Source organism: Columba livia, chromosome 20 (assembly GCF_036013475.1).
Source record: "Columba livia isolate bColLiv1 breed racing homer chromosome 20, bColLiv1.pat.W.v2, whole genome shotgun sequence".
Lineage (NCBI taxonomy): Eukaryota > Metazoa > Chordata > Aves > Columbiformes > Columbidae > Columba > Columba livia.
In genome coordinates, this window is record NC_088621.1 from 3639883 (window position 1) to 3653606 (window position 13724).

At 41.8% G+C, this 13724-nt stretch overlaps 1 protein-coding gene across 6 annotated transcripts in view; it reads left to right on the forward strand.

The window, feature by feature from the left end:
• Positions 1-13724, forward strand: part of NCOR1 (nuclear receptor corepressor 1) — a 59510-nt gene that overhangs the window by 27719 nt on the left and 18067 nt on the right. For 5 of the 6 annotated variants that reach the window (XM_065036310.1, XM_065036312.1, XM_065036313.1 and 2 more), the window contains exons 15-24: positions 3618-3748; positions 4166-4383; positions 5992-6054; positions 6264-6403; positions 7106-7232; positions 7902-8457; positions 10118-10247; positions 10571-10766; positions 12554-12727; positions 13539-13699. In XM_065036310.1, coding sequence (XP_064892382.1) covers positions 3618-3748; positions 4166-4383; positions 5992-6054; positions 6264-6403; positions 7106-7232; positions 7902-8457; positions 10118-10247; positions 10571-10766; positions 12554-12727; positions 13539-13699 — 1896 coding nt within the window. Of the gene's footprint in view, positions 1-2553; positions 2581-3617; positions 3749-4165; positions 4384-5991; positions 6055-6263; positions 6404-7105; positions 7233-7901; positions 8458-10117; positions 10248-10570; positions 10767-12553; positions 12728-13538; positions 13700-13724 lie in introns of those variants that run through there. The other variant, XM_065036315.1, reaches the window with a different exon arrangement.

Consider the following 13724-nt stretch of genomic DNA (forward strand, 5'->3'; position numbering starts at 1 on the left):
GGACTCTCTCCAGCAGTTCCCTGTCCTGCTGGAACTGAGGGGCCACAACTGGACACAATATTCCAGGTGTGGTCTCACCAGGGCAGAGTAGAGGGGCAGGAGAACCTCTCTGACCTACTGACCACCCCCTTCTAATCCACCCCAGGTACCATTGGCCTTCCTGGCCACAAGGGCCCAGTGCTGGCTCATGGTCATCCTGCTGTCCACCAGGACCCCCAGGTCCCTTTCCCCTACGCTGCTCTCTAGTAGGTCATTCCCCAACTGATACTGGAACCTGGGGTTGTTCCTGCCCAGATGCAAGACTCTACACTTGCCCTTGTTACATTTAATTAAATTTTTCCCTGCCCAACTCTCCAGCCTGTCCAGGTCTCTGATGGCAGCACAGCTTCCAGTGTCACCACTCCTCCCAGCTTGGTGTCATCAGCAAACTTGCTGATAGTCACTCTATTCCCTCGTCCAAATCGTTGATGAATACATTGAATAATACCGGCCCTAGTACTGCCCCCTGAGGCACTGCACTGGATACAGGCCTCCAACTGGACTCTGCCCCATTGACGACAACTCTCTGGCTTCTTCCCTTCAGCCAGTTCACAGTCTTCCTCCTCACAGATCAGCATTTTATGTACAAAAAGCGTATAAATAAAAAGCATATAGATACATCTGCTAGGCTGCTAGAGTTAATGTGGATGTTGGAAAAGAAACAAAAAAAATTTAAGAAATGTTGAACTTTTATTTTAAGAAGGCAGGAGTGCTGTGTATTTCCTGAACATGTTCCCTGCTCTTCCCATTCTGATTTCCCCTTCTGTCTGGGGGGTATTTTGGAAATACTGCAAATAGAATGAAAGAGATGTCAGGGACAAGGTTGGGGAAAAAAGGACATATATGAGGTAAAGTAGCTTGTATCCTTAAAATGAATTGAACAGCTGGAAACCGGTGTAGATACAACATGCTGGAGAAATACCCAGTGCTGCTTCGGAACTGAAGCTTGATGGGGCAGGAGGGGAGATTCCTCTGAAATTCAGGGGTTTAGAAATCCACACATCTTAAAATCTAGAGGACCGGGGGTTATTTGATTCAGTCATATCTCAGCAGTGATATGAAGGAAAAAAATGTGGAGACTTTGAGGTGTCATGACTGAAGAAATCTGTATTGAAGTGCAAACCAACAAATGAAGTGAATTTTACACTTTAGGATATGTGAATCGTCTTTTCAAATAATGTAAGTTTTCTGAGAGTCCCGGTAAATGTGTTTTTTATAAAAAATATTGCTGCAAACAACTCCAGTTGTTAAGTTGATCCTGTTCACTAGAAACCGTCATCGTGTTGTACTTTCACCACTTCCAGAAATTTAGAAATATTGTAGTAAGTATGTTTAATGACGCTGCAGTAAGGAATTACACAGTATCAAAAATCATATTTGTATTTCTTAATTTTATTTTCAATTAATTAGAAGCTTCTATAACAGCTAGTAAAAAAGAACTTGAGCGTTGAACTTTCTTGCTTGCCAGAATTTTTATCTCACAGCTGCAGAATGCAATTCATCCCCCCTCCCTCCCACCCCAGCTTTGTTTGAAGCTGATATTTTTCATATCTCTGAGTAGCAACCCGAAACTTCCTTGCTGACTGGCAAGTCACGGAAGATTTATGATGTGCTCCAAGATGAGCTGGTGCCAATAACAGGTGCTTCAGCTTAAACTCTTTAAGAGTTCATATGTTTGTGTAAATTAGAAGGCAAGCGAATGGAATATTGCAGTGGAGAAGATATTAATCATGGTAATGATGCTGAAATCCTTCGGAGAATGTAGTGAGTGCAACTTGACTCAAGTTTCAGTTTGTGGGCTTTTATTTAAGCAAATCCAAGCGCTAGATGAGGGCATTTCAAGTTAAGAGAGGTAAGGCTTATTGAATTCTGCTATATTCTTGTCCTCAAATAGGTCTAGAAAGGCCATTGTATAAAATGCTAGCTAGACTGTTCCAGAATGCTTAGACACAACTAAGCATGTTTTTAAACCAAATATGAATTTTCCAACAAAGAGCAAGTTTTGAACAAAGCATAGAAGAAAGCATGGCTGTGTGACACTTTTGCATCACTTCTGGAGAATTCCTTAAGTAACTCCCAGACAGGAGGCTCTCAGCCGGTGCGGTTTGTCGCGGTTCGGTAGGCGGGCGGGCGCAGGTAAGGGCCGCGTCTCCGCGCTGCGGCTGCCGGCTCAGCAGAACCGCGTGGCCGAGGATCCAGCGGGTGCCTCGGAGCAGGTGCTGCAGCCGCTGATCTGACGAGACAGAAATTCGCCGTACGTCTGTGACGGCCAATCAAACCGAGCTCGGTGGGGATCGCCTCGGGTGACCCCGGTGAGATTAGAAGGGTGTATGTGAGATGGGTGACGCTGCCGCAGGCAGCTGAACTGGGAGAATGACACAGTTTCCTGGAATAAACGCGTTGCTGGGTCAGGCGGCCTCTGCTAAAGAGCTGAGTGATGGCGGTGCTGGGGTGGTTTTTGTCCTTTTGAATCGTACCCCGAGTTAAAGCCCGTCCCCTTGCCTGGATAGTAAAAGTTTTAATCAACAGATGAATGTGCAGGTACGTCACTGACCGAGGCTTCAACTCTTAAGGTTTGTATTTAACCTGCACTTAAGCTATTGATTATGCATGTTAAATAAATTCACTGTGAAATAGAGAACCCTGTTATTTACAAAGTGTGATGTTAAGTTAGCTGGGCAAAAATAACGGCAGATATTCAGTGACTGTTTTGTAAATAGATTGTATGTAAAATACAGACTTTATTATTATTATTATTATTTATATTCTTCTGAACATGCAGCTTTCAGCTCCTTGCTTTTGAGGCCAATTTATCTAGCGCAATGGAAATAATTTGTCTTAGCATGGCTCTGACATCTTGCTTGAAGAAAGTATTTGCATAACCAAGTAATACCAGCATCTTAAATGCTAATAATTTGCACCAAGATGATAGTGTTTGGGTTTTCAGCTCCAGTCAACATTATAAAAATATCAAAAACAAGTCCTTTTAGTGACTATTTTCCAGCATCAGTTTTGTTAGTGAAACAGTGACACCTGCTGCTACACTTACAGGAAAGTTGATTCCTCTGTGAAAAATAAAAGCCTATTTTGAGGCATTTTTCAGTGGACTGTAAAATCTGAGTTAATGAAGTCTCAGAACATCAGTCTTGTAGTTCTCTGTCCTTGCCTTTCCAGGAATTGCCAACGGGGTATTTTTTGGAAAGTTAGCTTTATATAAATATTACATATATTTTGCTTTTCGAAGTTGGCTTGCAGAGTCTAATGGCCAGGAAGGAGCAAGGTGGTTCTGCACGCCCCAGATTTGAGTGGACAATATTGCAGTACTTCCAAATGGGGGACTTGATGATTGGAGGTGGTTTTGTTTGACCCATTCAAGCCCCTTCAGTGTCAACTCCTGTGAGTGGTTCCCTCTGTGTGGCCACAGCCAGCTCCCCACCCTCTTACGTTCTGGAGTTTCTTATTAACACATTATCAAGTGGGAGGTGAGGCAGCGTCAGTGCTTGTGCTGCTCTGAGTACAAGTTGCTGCACCTTCGTGTGATCAGGTTGTTAGAATATGTAAATCCCGTTTCATTTCAGCAACAAATTGCTCGTCCTTCTCAAGAAGAAAAGGTAGAAGAAAAGGTAGAAGAGGAAAAAGCAGAAAAAGCAGAGAAAAAAGAGGAGGAAAAGAAAGATGAGGAGGAAAAGGATGAGAAGGAGGACTCTAAGTAAGTATACGTATTGAAAATGCATTAATTCACCCTAGATTGCAGGTTTTTTGCAAAGATTACAACAGGATTTGCATTAGACTGACAGTGAAATCTGGACTGAAAACTTTTCTTATTTAGGTTTCTCTTTCTAAACTAATCAGAATGGTGGAGAAAACCATGAGATTATTTTTTTGACATGCATGTGTAATAGTTTTAATATCTTGTTGGTTTAGGGTTTTTTATATGTTCTATCGCAGTGTTCATATGTTCTTGGAAGTTGATAATATCATGTATCTCTGTTATTCTCTAGCAGCTCTGAATGGTGAGCAGTAAGTGAATTCTGCTTCGCTAAAGGTGTCTTTGGGGCTTGGGGGTTTTGTTTGTGCCATCATGGCCATCTGAATGTGACTGGATTATATTTTTATCTACTCCCAGAGAGAATACCAAAGAAAAGGACAAAACTGAAGTTGCACCAGAGGAAACAGAGGAGCGGGAACAGGCCACTCCTAGGGGCCGAAAAACTGCCAATAGTCAAGGTCGTCGTAAGGGCAGAATCACCAGATCGATGACAAATGAGGCTGCACAAGCAAGTGCCGCTGCAGCTGCAGCCACCGAAGAGCCCCCACCGCCCCTTCCGCCCCCGCCAGAACCTTGTGAGTAGCGTTTATGGGACACTCGGGGACCCAGCCGGTCGTCAGGCTCTTCGGTGACACAGGGCTGTGCTCTCTGCGCTCTGTGCGCTTCTTTTTCTATTTACTATTACATCTTTATTCTTAGGCCTGCTTATAATTTTGTGACTGTGCTGCTGTTAAATTTCACGAGTGCAACTTCATGGATAGTACTCTGTGTAATCGGGTGACTCTTAGAAACGCGGGGGAAAAAAAGGCAGTTCAGCCTTCCTATGGTAACTTCGTTTTCTCTCTTTGCAGGGTTCATGATGGATCTGTAGAGATCCAAATGCCTTTGACACAGGTTGACTGTAGCTCACGGAGGTTATTACTAAATAATGGGCGTGATATTGAGTGCTTTAGGGATGTTCATAATCTGAAATAGATCCTAACAAGTTGGATTTTGTTATTGTTTCTGCACTAGCAGCAAGAGTTTTCTTTAAAATAAAATGTTACTTTTAAAGCTGACATAATTGGTGGTGGTGCAGAAGTACTAGCGAACAGAATACCTTGTGGCTAGTAAATAATTATCCAGGATGACAGGACAGGTTTTTTTGTTGGGTTGTTTTGCAGTGCTCTGTTGTGGCAAAGTTTGTTGCTCCCAGCTCTTCAACTGGGTAGTTACAGGCAGCTGCTATTCTAGAATTTGTAACAACTGTTTTGTTGCTCAGCTATTCTGCATATCCTGAAGAACAGAGTAAGTGGGCAAATTAGTTCTTGTTTAACTGTAAACATCAGAGATTGCGATAGACATTCTTGCTCGGTTGGTGTGGTGGGTTTTTGTCAGAAGTTAAACTAAGGCAAGAGTGGGCTTTGCTTTGGGTTTTTCTTCAACCATTTTTGCAGGGTTTTCTGGAAAATCCAAACCAACTTTTCAGTGGATCAGATATTATACAGTGTCTCGCTTTTGTCATTTGTTAGTGGAAGTTGTTGAAGGGTCCGTGTGGGGTGCTGTGCAGAATGGCAGATTTTATGAAAAGGAAATGGAGGCTGTTGCAGCTTGATGCCTTTCAGAAATTTAAACAGAATGATATCAGAGTGAATGAAAAGGGTTTGTGTTGAATCGTAATTAGTTTCCTACTTGTTTTGACTTACTGTTGTTTTGTTCTCTTATTTTCTCTGTTTGTCCAGTATTAGACTCAGTAAATACAAGAATAGTAGATTCCTTGATACCCACTAACCATTAAATAACCATTTCAGTCCTTTCCACAGCAGTCAGTGAAATAAAATGGAGCTAGCTTATAGCATGTCGGATTGCTGCCTTTAGTAGTTGATGGTAATTATTGACAGTTTTAATAAAATTATAGCAATAAACACATTTAAATTAGTTACAAATCTTCCTTGACAGATAATTAATCCTGGTTTGGTAGGCAGAATAGTTTTGGACAGTTTGTTCTGCTGACTGGTGGTTCCTACTGTGTCTCTAACTTGGTTTAATGGAGAGTGACTACTTCCCACCGACAAGAGCAGCTTTGCCAAATGACTTGAACAAGCCATAATGTAAATAGATCAGTTGACTATGGGATTCGCAATTGTTGCCATAATAGTGAATCCTGGTCTTTTCTCTGATCAGTGTCTTTGCTTCTCTGTCAGCTTCTACAGAGCCTGTGGAGACATCCCGCTGGACAGAGGAAGAAATGGAAGTTGCGAAGAAAGGTAAACCTTCATAAGCAGACATTGAGGTTGACACAGCTTTTTTTTGCCCTGCAAGTAGTTATCAAAGACATTGTCATAGTGAGAGTTCTCTTAAGGACAGTGGTACTTCTGTATCTTGCCTTCCCATAGACGTTTTGGTTACATTTATTTGGGTTTGAATAGTTGAATTATTTATCATAGTAAATATTGGTTCTTTTATGTTTGAACAGGCCTAGTGGAACATGGACGAAACTGGGCAGCAATTGCCAAAATGGTTGGGACGAAAAGTGAAGCTCAGTGTAAGAACTTCTACTTCAACTATAAAAGAAGGCACAATCTGGACAGCCTCCTGCAGCAGCACAAGCAGAAGGTAAGTGCAGTGCGCGTTCAATATTTCGCAGGGGAAACTTGGCGTCTTTCTGAAGTCATTCATCACGCTTCACTAGGACTGTTTTGCAATCACCACGTTTCCTTTTCTACTTGTTTTTGTGTTGTGACATAAATCTCTTAGAAAAAGCGGCTGATGCTCACTGACCTGTGATACTGGTCACTTCTTGCTTTAAAATGTGATAGAAAATTTTCTATCAGCTAGAACACTCAAGCCTGAAAAATTCTTTGGTGTTCTGAAAAACATGTTCCTCTTCAGCACACCAGCAACTAGCGAAGTTCAGGTCATTGCTGTAGAACAGTTACCTTGAGACACAATGAGCAGTAACCTTACAAAACAGTGCAGGAGAATTGGTAGAATATCAGGAGCTGAAAGTTTTGGGACATCTAAAGTAGAATCTTGAGTGTTGGAATCCTCTAAAATGTAGTCCTGGTCTGCTCTCACTGAAGTGAAGAACATCAGTGTCTGTTTGCTGCACTAGTTCTGGTCTCCCAAACATCTTGAAACAGTGATTTGTTCCCAAACTTATTTTTGATCAGGAGCAGCAAAAGTTGGCCAGAAGTTGAAATGAATCTGTGCTCAACAGAGATTCTGTGTATTTCGTGTCAACCTCAGACTGGTAAATGTAAAAGGAAATAATACTTGCAGATTTTCAGTACAGTGTCAATGTTGTGTCTTTATCAGTCTTCGCGAAGGCCCCGCGAGGAGCGAGATGTATCACAGTGTGAGAGTGTCGCTTCGACGGTGTCAGCCCAGGAGGATGAAGATATTGAAGCCTCTAATGAAGAAGAGAATCCAGAAGACAGTGAAGGTAACTTTTCTGGAAAGGAAACTTGTGTGTGTGAAGAAAGGGACCTCTGTTTTGTGCCAGTTATGTGCTCAGAAAGCCGTGTTCCACTTCATGATGTTTCATACTGTGTTTCAGTTGGATTTTAGCAGTTGGCACTCACTGGAGGGGAAACCACCTTAAGATTGAACCACCTTAAGATGTTATTGCTCAGCATATTGAGACTGTGCTGTCATCTAGAGGGTAAACAGGCAGCACCTGCATGTCGTTCTAAGGAATTAAAGTTTTTATCAGAAGATAAGACTTGAATATAATATCTATGTTCTGGATGTTGCCATAGCTTTTCATGAATGTTCTTATTTATCTAAAAGCTATTTATAATATAATGGGGTTCGTGAACTAGACTAAAAAGAGGAGGAAGGTTCTTTACTGGACATACAAAGTCTCTAACATATGCACAAGAGTTTACTTGCCTGGCTCTCTGGAAGATCAGAGCTAGTTAAGTAGTCTTATTTCTGTAATTCCATTCTCCCTCCTTAGCCTGTATCTGCTGATTTTTGGTTACTCTCCCTTTGGGAGTCAGTTCTTCAGGCCAATTGTCTTGTTGTGTTTTGAGACAGGAAACATGTATTTGATTATTCTAAAGAAGCAGTTCATTGAAGCCTAGTTAGATTTACTTTGGTTTATCTCCAGGTGCTGAAAATAGTTCTGATACAGAAAGTGCTCCATCTCCAACTCCAGCAGAACCTGCTAAACCAAGTGAAGAAACTCCATCTGAGACTGCTGCTTCAAAAGTAACCACTGAGGCGACAGCAGAACAAGAATCTACCATCAAACCTGCAACCAGCACATCTCCCTCCTTACCAGCCCAAAGCGTATCAACAGCTGAAAGTCAGAACCCTGAGCCGCAGGTTAAGGAAGAAATAAACAATGAGGCAGAGGAGCCTATGGAGGTTGACAGTAGAAGCCATCCAGCTGAAGCTAAGCCCGTGATTACTCTTCCAGTCCATACCAAAGTAGAACCTGTAGAGACTGAAATGAGGCTACCAGAGAATATTCAAGTGAAAATAGAGAGCGATACCAAAGAGAGAGAGATGGAGAAACCCAAGGAAAAGTCAGAACCGGAGGAAATGGACTATAGTCTGTCACAACAAGTTAATACAGCAAGACAAGAATCCCATTCAGATAATGATTCGAGTGCCACCTGTAGTGCTGATGAGGAAGTTGATGGAGAACCTGACAGACAAGGGTGAGTTTAATTGTTTAGCGTTCAGATATTGCCGTCTTTAAGAAGTTGTTTAAAAAGTGGTTTTACTTAACACTGATCCAAAAACTCATCGGCAGTGACATTTTTGTTATGAGTTTCTACAAGGGTCTACAGAGTCTTTGCTGGAAGTGCAGCAGAGGGAAATGCTAATTTAAAATTTTGATGAAAAGCCAAAACCAGGGTCTTTTAAGGAAGGGTAAGGCAAAATTCCATGGTGATAGATGGACTGGGTAGGTAGCAAACTAGCACAACTATCCAATAAGAAAGTCAACAGTGGTCGTGCAACTGCATCTGTACTGAAGTTCTTTGGTTTGGTTTTGTTAGTTTGTTGCTTTTATACAATACTGAAGAGCAAATATACACATTTGGAACTAGATCAGGAATATTTTTTATAGGGTCATTGGTTAGTGCGGGATAGTACGTGGGCTCCCTGTTCCCTCTAGTGAGAAACTTTGAATGTAGAGCCAAAAATTTGGGGATTGAGTTGTTTTAATGGAGTCTTGCTCTCACAAACTCAGTTTAGTATAATAGAAGGCATTCAAATCTCCTTGAATTTGACAGGGAAAACAGCCTGAATATCTTTAAGTAGGAGATGAAATTTGCTTTTAAAAATATAATAATCTAGGGGCATAAAATATGGATATTTTAGTTACCTTTTATAATTTCATGTTTGTTTGTTGGCGTAACCTTTTAGAGTCTTGTACGTCATTACTGTCATTGAACTGAATCTCTTGCACGCTGTTAATAATAGAGTAGTGGAAGTATTTGTCACTCTTATCAGTCAGTGTCCGTAAACTAACGGGCAAGTGTCCTGAGAAGTGGCTGACCTCTTTCTCCAAAGTGAACAGTGTCTTTGTGCAGACCTCCAAGTTGCTGGGAACTTGGCCCTAAACACTGCGGACAACCCCCGTGAATATACAGGGCTCTAAACAGACAATGCTGCATGTCTGTGGAACCATGTTTTAGGGGCGGCTGAGAGTTCTGATGATATTTGACATCTTTTTAGTGTTCTGTTGGTGCAGCTCCTGTGTAACCACAGCACAGCATCGCAGCCAATGCCTCCTCCCTCCTAGTGCTCTTAATATATATGCCATAATAAGGATAGACATTAAATGTCAAAAGTATCAGTGTGATTGTTCTGCCGCAGTCTTTGGAAGAGCACAGTTGATGGTGTTTTGTACTTTCTGGCTTCTTCAGACATCTTTCCACTTCACAAATGTATTAGCCCTCCATGTGAAAACAGTCTATTATATACTACTGTTTATTTGTTTCCTGTGGACTAAATATATCTAGTGTTTCCTATCTATTTTTTCAAAGCATTCATTGTAGAGAAGGTTGCATTCTTGCAGGACTGTGCATATAGCAACAGCACACCTGAATTTCTAATACTGGAGATCTGGAACACTATTGGTATTTCTATGTGTTATAGAAATGCAGCAGCATCTGTTGCCTATTCCACCAGATGTGCTCTGGGACAAAACACAGCATGATTTTGATGTTTCATCTGTTTGTTTGGTGTGTTAAATGTGTTGTTTTATTGAAGTTGAGATGCATACTTTTGCCTGTAAATTTAAGATGTTTAATCTTGGTCTTTTTGGTGATGTTTTTCCCTTCCTTCTATCTACCTTTTTTGTTTTCCCAGTATCTTCAGCAGAGAGTCAAAGCCCTCACTGTTAAATCCCACTGGATCAATACTGGTATCATCCACCATAAAGCAAGGGCAGATGGACCTACAACAGCTTCACCACCGAGCCGCTGTCATACCACCTATGGTATGGGTGTTTTAAGTGATATTTGAAGGAGTATCTTTTGTCCCTAAAACTAGTTGCAACACTAAAGCAGAAAAAAAAAAAGTGCATATATATATATATATATATATATATATATATATATGTAATTTGTTTTGTTATTCTACTACTTTTGAGGGGGAAAGTAAGTTAAGTACAAACCAAGTAATAGCTTAAAAGCAGGTGTGTGCTGTTTGAAACACTCCTACATGGACTGCAGCCGCTGCAGCGGAGGCGCCGAGCAAGACAGTTATTTAGGAAGTACCCGTGTTAACATACCTGATGTTAACACCTTCCTGTCCTTGCAGGTTTCTTGCAGTCCCTGTACCGTTCCTGTTGGAACACCGGTGAGTGGTTACGCGCTGTATCAACGGCACATTAAAGCGATGCACGAGTCGGCGCTGCTGGAGGAGCAACGCCAGAGGCAAGAGCAGCTGGACATGGAGTATCGAAGTGCTGTGAGCCCTTGTGGCACTTCCAAGAGCCCTAACGTGGAGTGGGAAGGTAGGCGCTTCACATCTGCTGTGGAAATAACTCTGCATTTTATGTCCATGTGTTACACTGCTGCCTCATTTAAGAATGAAAGTTTAGCGTGCTGATAATTAACTGTTGCTTTCTGATGGCACTTGGTGGAGGGAACCTGGCTACTATACAGATTCTGCTGTGGTCACGATGTTGGAAAACTAGCTGGCTCCATGTGTGTGAAATCCCCAGATGAGTTGTTCCTACAGAGAGAGGTACAGAAAGATGAGGAGTGCAGGTGAGAGGCCCCAGATAACCGTGTGTTCTGGGGGAGCCCCTTCCAGAAACTTAAGGTGAAGATGGGAGAGAATTGCTGAGGGGGCATGAGCACAACTGAAAGGAATGTTTTACTGCACTGGAGTGGACATTGCGCCTGGGAGCAGGGCACAGAAGTCTGGTAGAACTGTCATGCTCCAGCCTGTATGGCTGCAGAAGGACAGTGTGAAAGGTTCTTTCTCTTGGGAATATGATGGTTTGTTGTTTTTATATAGAGAGAGGATACTCGGAGTTAGGGTTTGAACTGTACGCTGATCTGGATTTGTGTTTCCTGAGTGTGACTCGTAACGTGATCTTCAGTCCAGAACAAGGCTAGAACTGCTCACAGATCCTGTCAGCTTGACTAAATAATCTAATAAATAACCGTTGCTGGTTACAGAAAAGTGATTCAGATGGATGGTGTATGTTACATAATCCATGTGGCTGCGTAAGAGCCTATGGATGCATTTATTAGCTTTCATGAGGCATTCATATTATACTTTCTACTCATCTATATTGTCTATATTTTCATTCCTTGAACTGAAATCATTTTAATTCTATCAACAGCTTGCAAATTGCAAACAACTTAGCAGAAGACTGCTTTTTTTTCATGTGCAGAAAAGTGTATCCTATGGGAGGCCCAGTTCTGTACTGTGTAACTTTTACCTCAACTTTCTTTGCTAGAAAAGAAATAATAGGTCCACAAACTGTACATTGTAACAGGGAAGTAAACCCAGGGAGATTAATGTGCTGAATGTTACAAGATATCATCATGGTTGCATAAATATGCATTTTTAGGTTTTATGTTCTCATGCATTGTTTCTGTTGTCTCCACATATATAATATGCATAAGATTTTTAAATTATGTTATGAAAATGCTTCACCTTAATTACTTTTACCTAAGTAAAATGAAAGACACATAACCATTTTTTTTTTCCTGTTAAAATAGTGAGAAAAGGGAGCTTGTAGATTTGTGGTGGAGAAGGTAAGGCTGTGGTTTTTGAAAGCTGCTCCTTTAGGTGAAAAGTCTGAGGTTGCTTGAAAGTGCCATTTAACTGAAATGCTACCTGAATAACTCTTGGCATCGGCCTTGCGGTATTATGAAGTGTGGGAAAGTTCTGGGGTGAAGCCTCTGCCAGCAAAAATCAAGGTGGTTATTGAGGCAGACAGAGAGGGAGGGGTACACAGTTAATGGAAATGGGTTATACAAGCCTGGACGTCTTAATCTGGAAACAAGGAGGGACTGAGATGTCATCAGGTCATTACAACAGCTGCTTCCCAGGATATACCATGCACATGAAGCTTGTCCACCAACAGCTGTGTGCAGCAGAGAACCCACAGACCGTTAAAAACCTTGTACTGCACAGGTCAGAACACTGCCCGTGTCGTGTACCTGATGAGTACATGTGACATTGGAGTAGGGCATTTGTTAAAATTGTGCTGTAAACTGGACCTTTTGCCTCCCAGTTTCTAATCCTGGGTTCTTTTCTTTCTGCTGACTTTAACCTTTGCAGGAAAACCAGTGGCCTACATGCCTTACGCTGAGGTCAAGCGAGCGATAGAGCAGGAAGCACAAGTGCAAAACACAGCAACAAGGTCAGCGTCGCCGTACAGGCTCTCTCCAAGAGAAGTCAATAAAGCCTCTCCCCAGCCTGACATGAATGCAGCTCGCTATAGTGTCCCGCCAGGTAAAGACTTCATTATGGATCTTACAGAAAGCTGCTGGTATCCTTGGCATTATTCTCACACTGTAATTGCTTCATATTATAGCCTGAATGTTTTATAAAGCAGTGAAATAACTAAAAAAATCTTGATTCTGAAACTTGGATTGTTGCTTTTCCCTTCAGAGTGTAATCACAGGATGTCTCTGGATGGCAGCACAGCCTCTGGCATGTCAGCCACTCCTCCCAGCTTGGTGTCATCAGCAAACTTGCTGATAGTACACTCTATTCCCTCGCCCAAATCATTGATGAATATATTGAATAATACAGGCCCCAGCACTGCCCCCTGAGGCACTGCACTAGATCCAGGCCTCAACTGGACTCTGCCCCATTGACCACGACTCTCTGGCTTCTTCCCTTCAGCCAGACAAGACAAAACCAGGGAAGCTTAGATTATACTTGACTCAGTTGCATTCCGTTTTAAAAATAAGGACTTTCTTTAAAAACAGGAAAACAAAAAAAAAACTTGAATGTACCCTGGGCTTCTATTTTCAAAAGGTAGTTTCCAGAGTTTGCAATTCTGCAGTGCAGCTTTTGCCATTTCTTTTTGAACTTTGATATGGGGTTAATTGTTCTGCATTCAGTTTCCATTTATAACATACACTGGGACATAGTGAATTTCCAAGCTGTAAACACGGTGACAGAGCTTTTGGGTATTGTGAGGCAATTCCCATCAGAAATTGTCAGATGAACTGTGCTATTTCTGTTCTTCATGTCTCTTAACAACTCACAGAACTGCAACAAACTGTAATGCTTAATGTACAATTTTTCCCCCAAGTTCTCCAGCCAGCACCTCACCAAGTAATAACCAACATACCTGAGGGAGTCCGCCTTCCAACAACCAGACCCACCAGACCACCGCCTCCACTCATTCCATCCTCCAAGACAAGTGTACCGTCAGAAAAACCTTCCTTCATCATGGGAGGCTCAATCTCACAAGTAAGAGATTATTATTTGAAAGCCT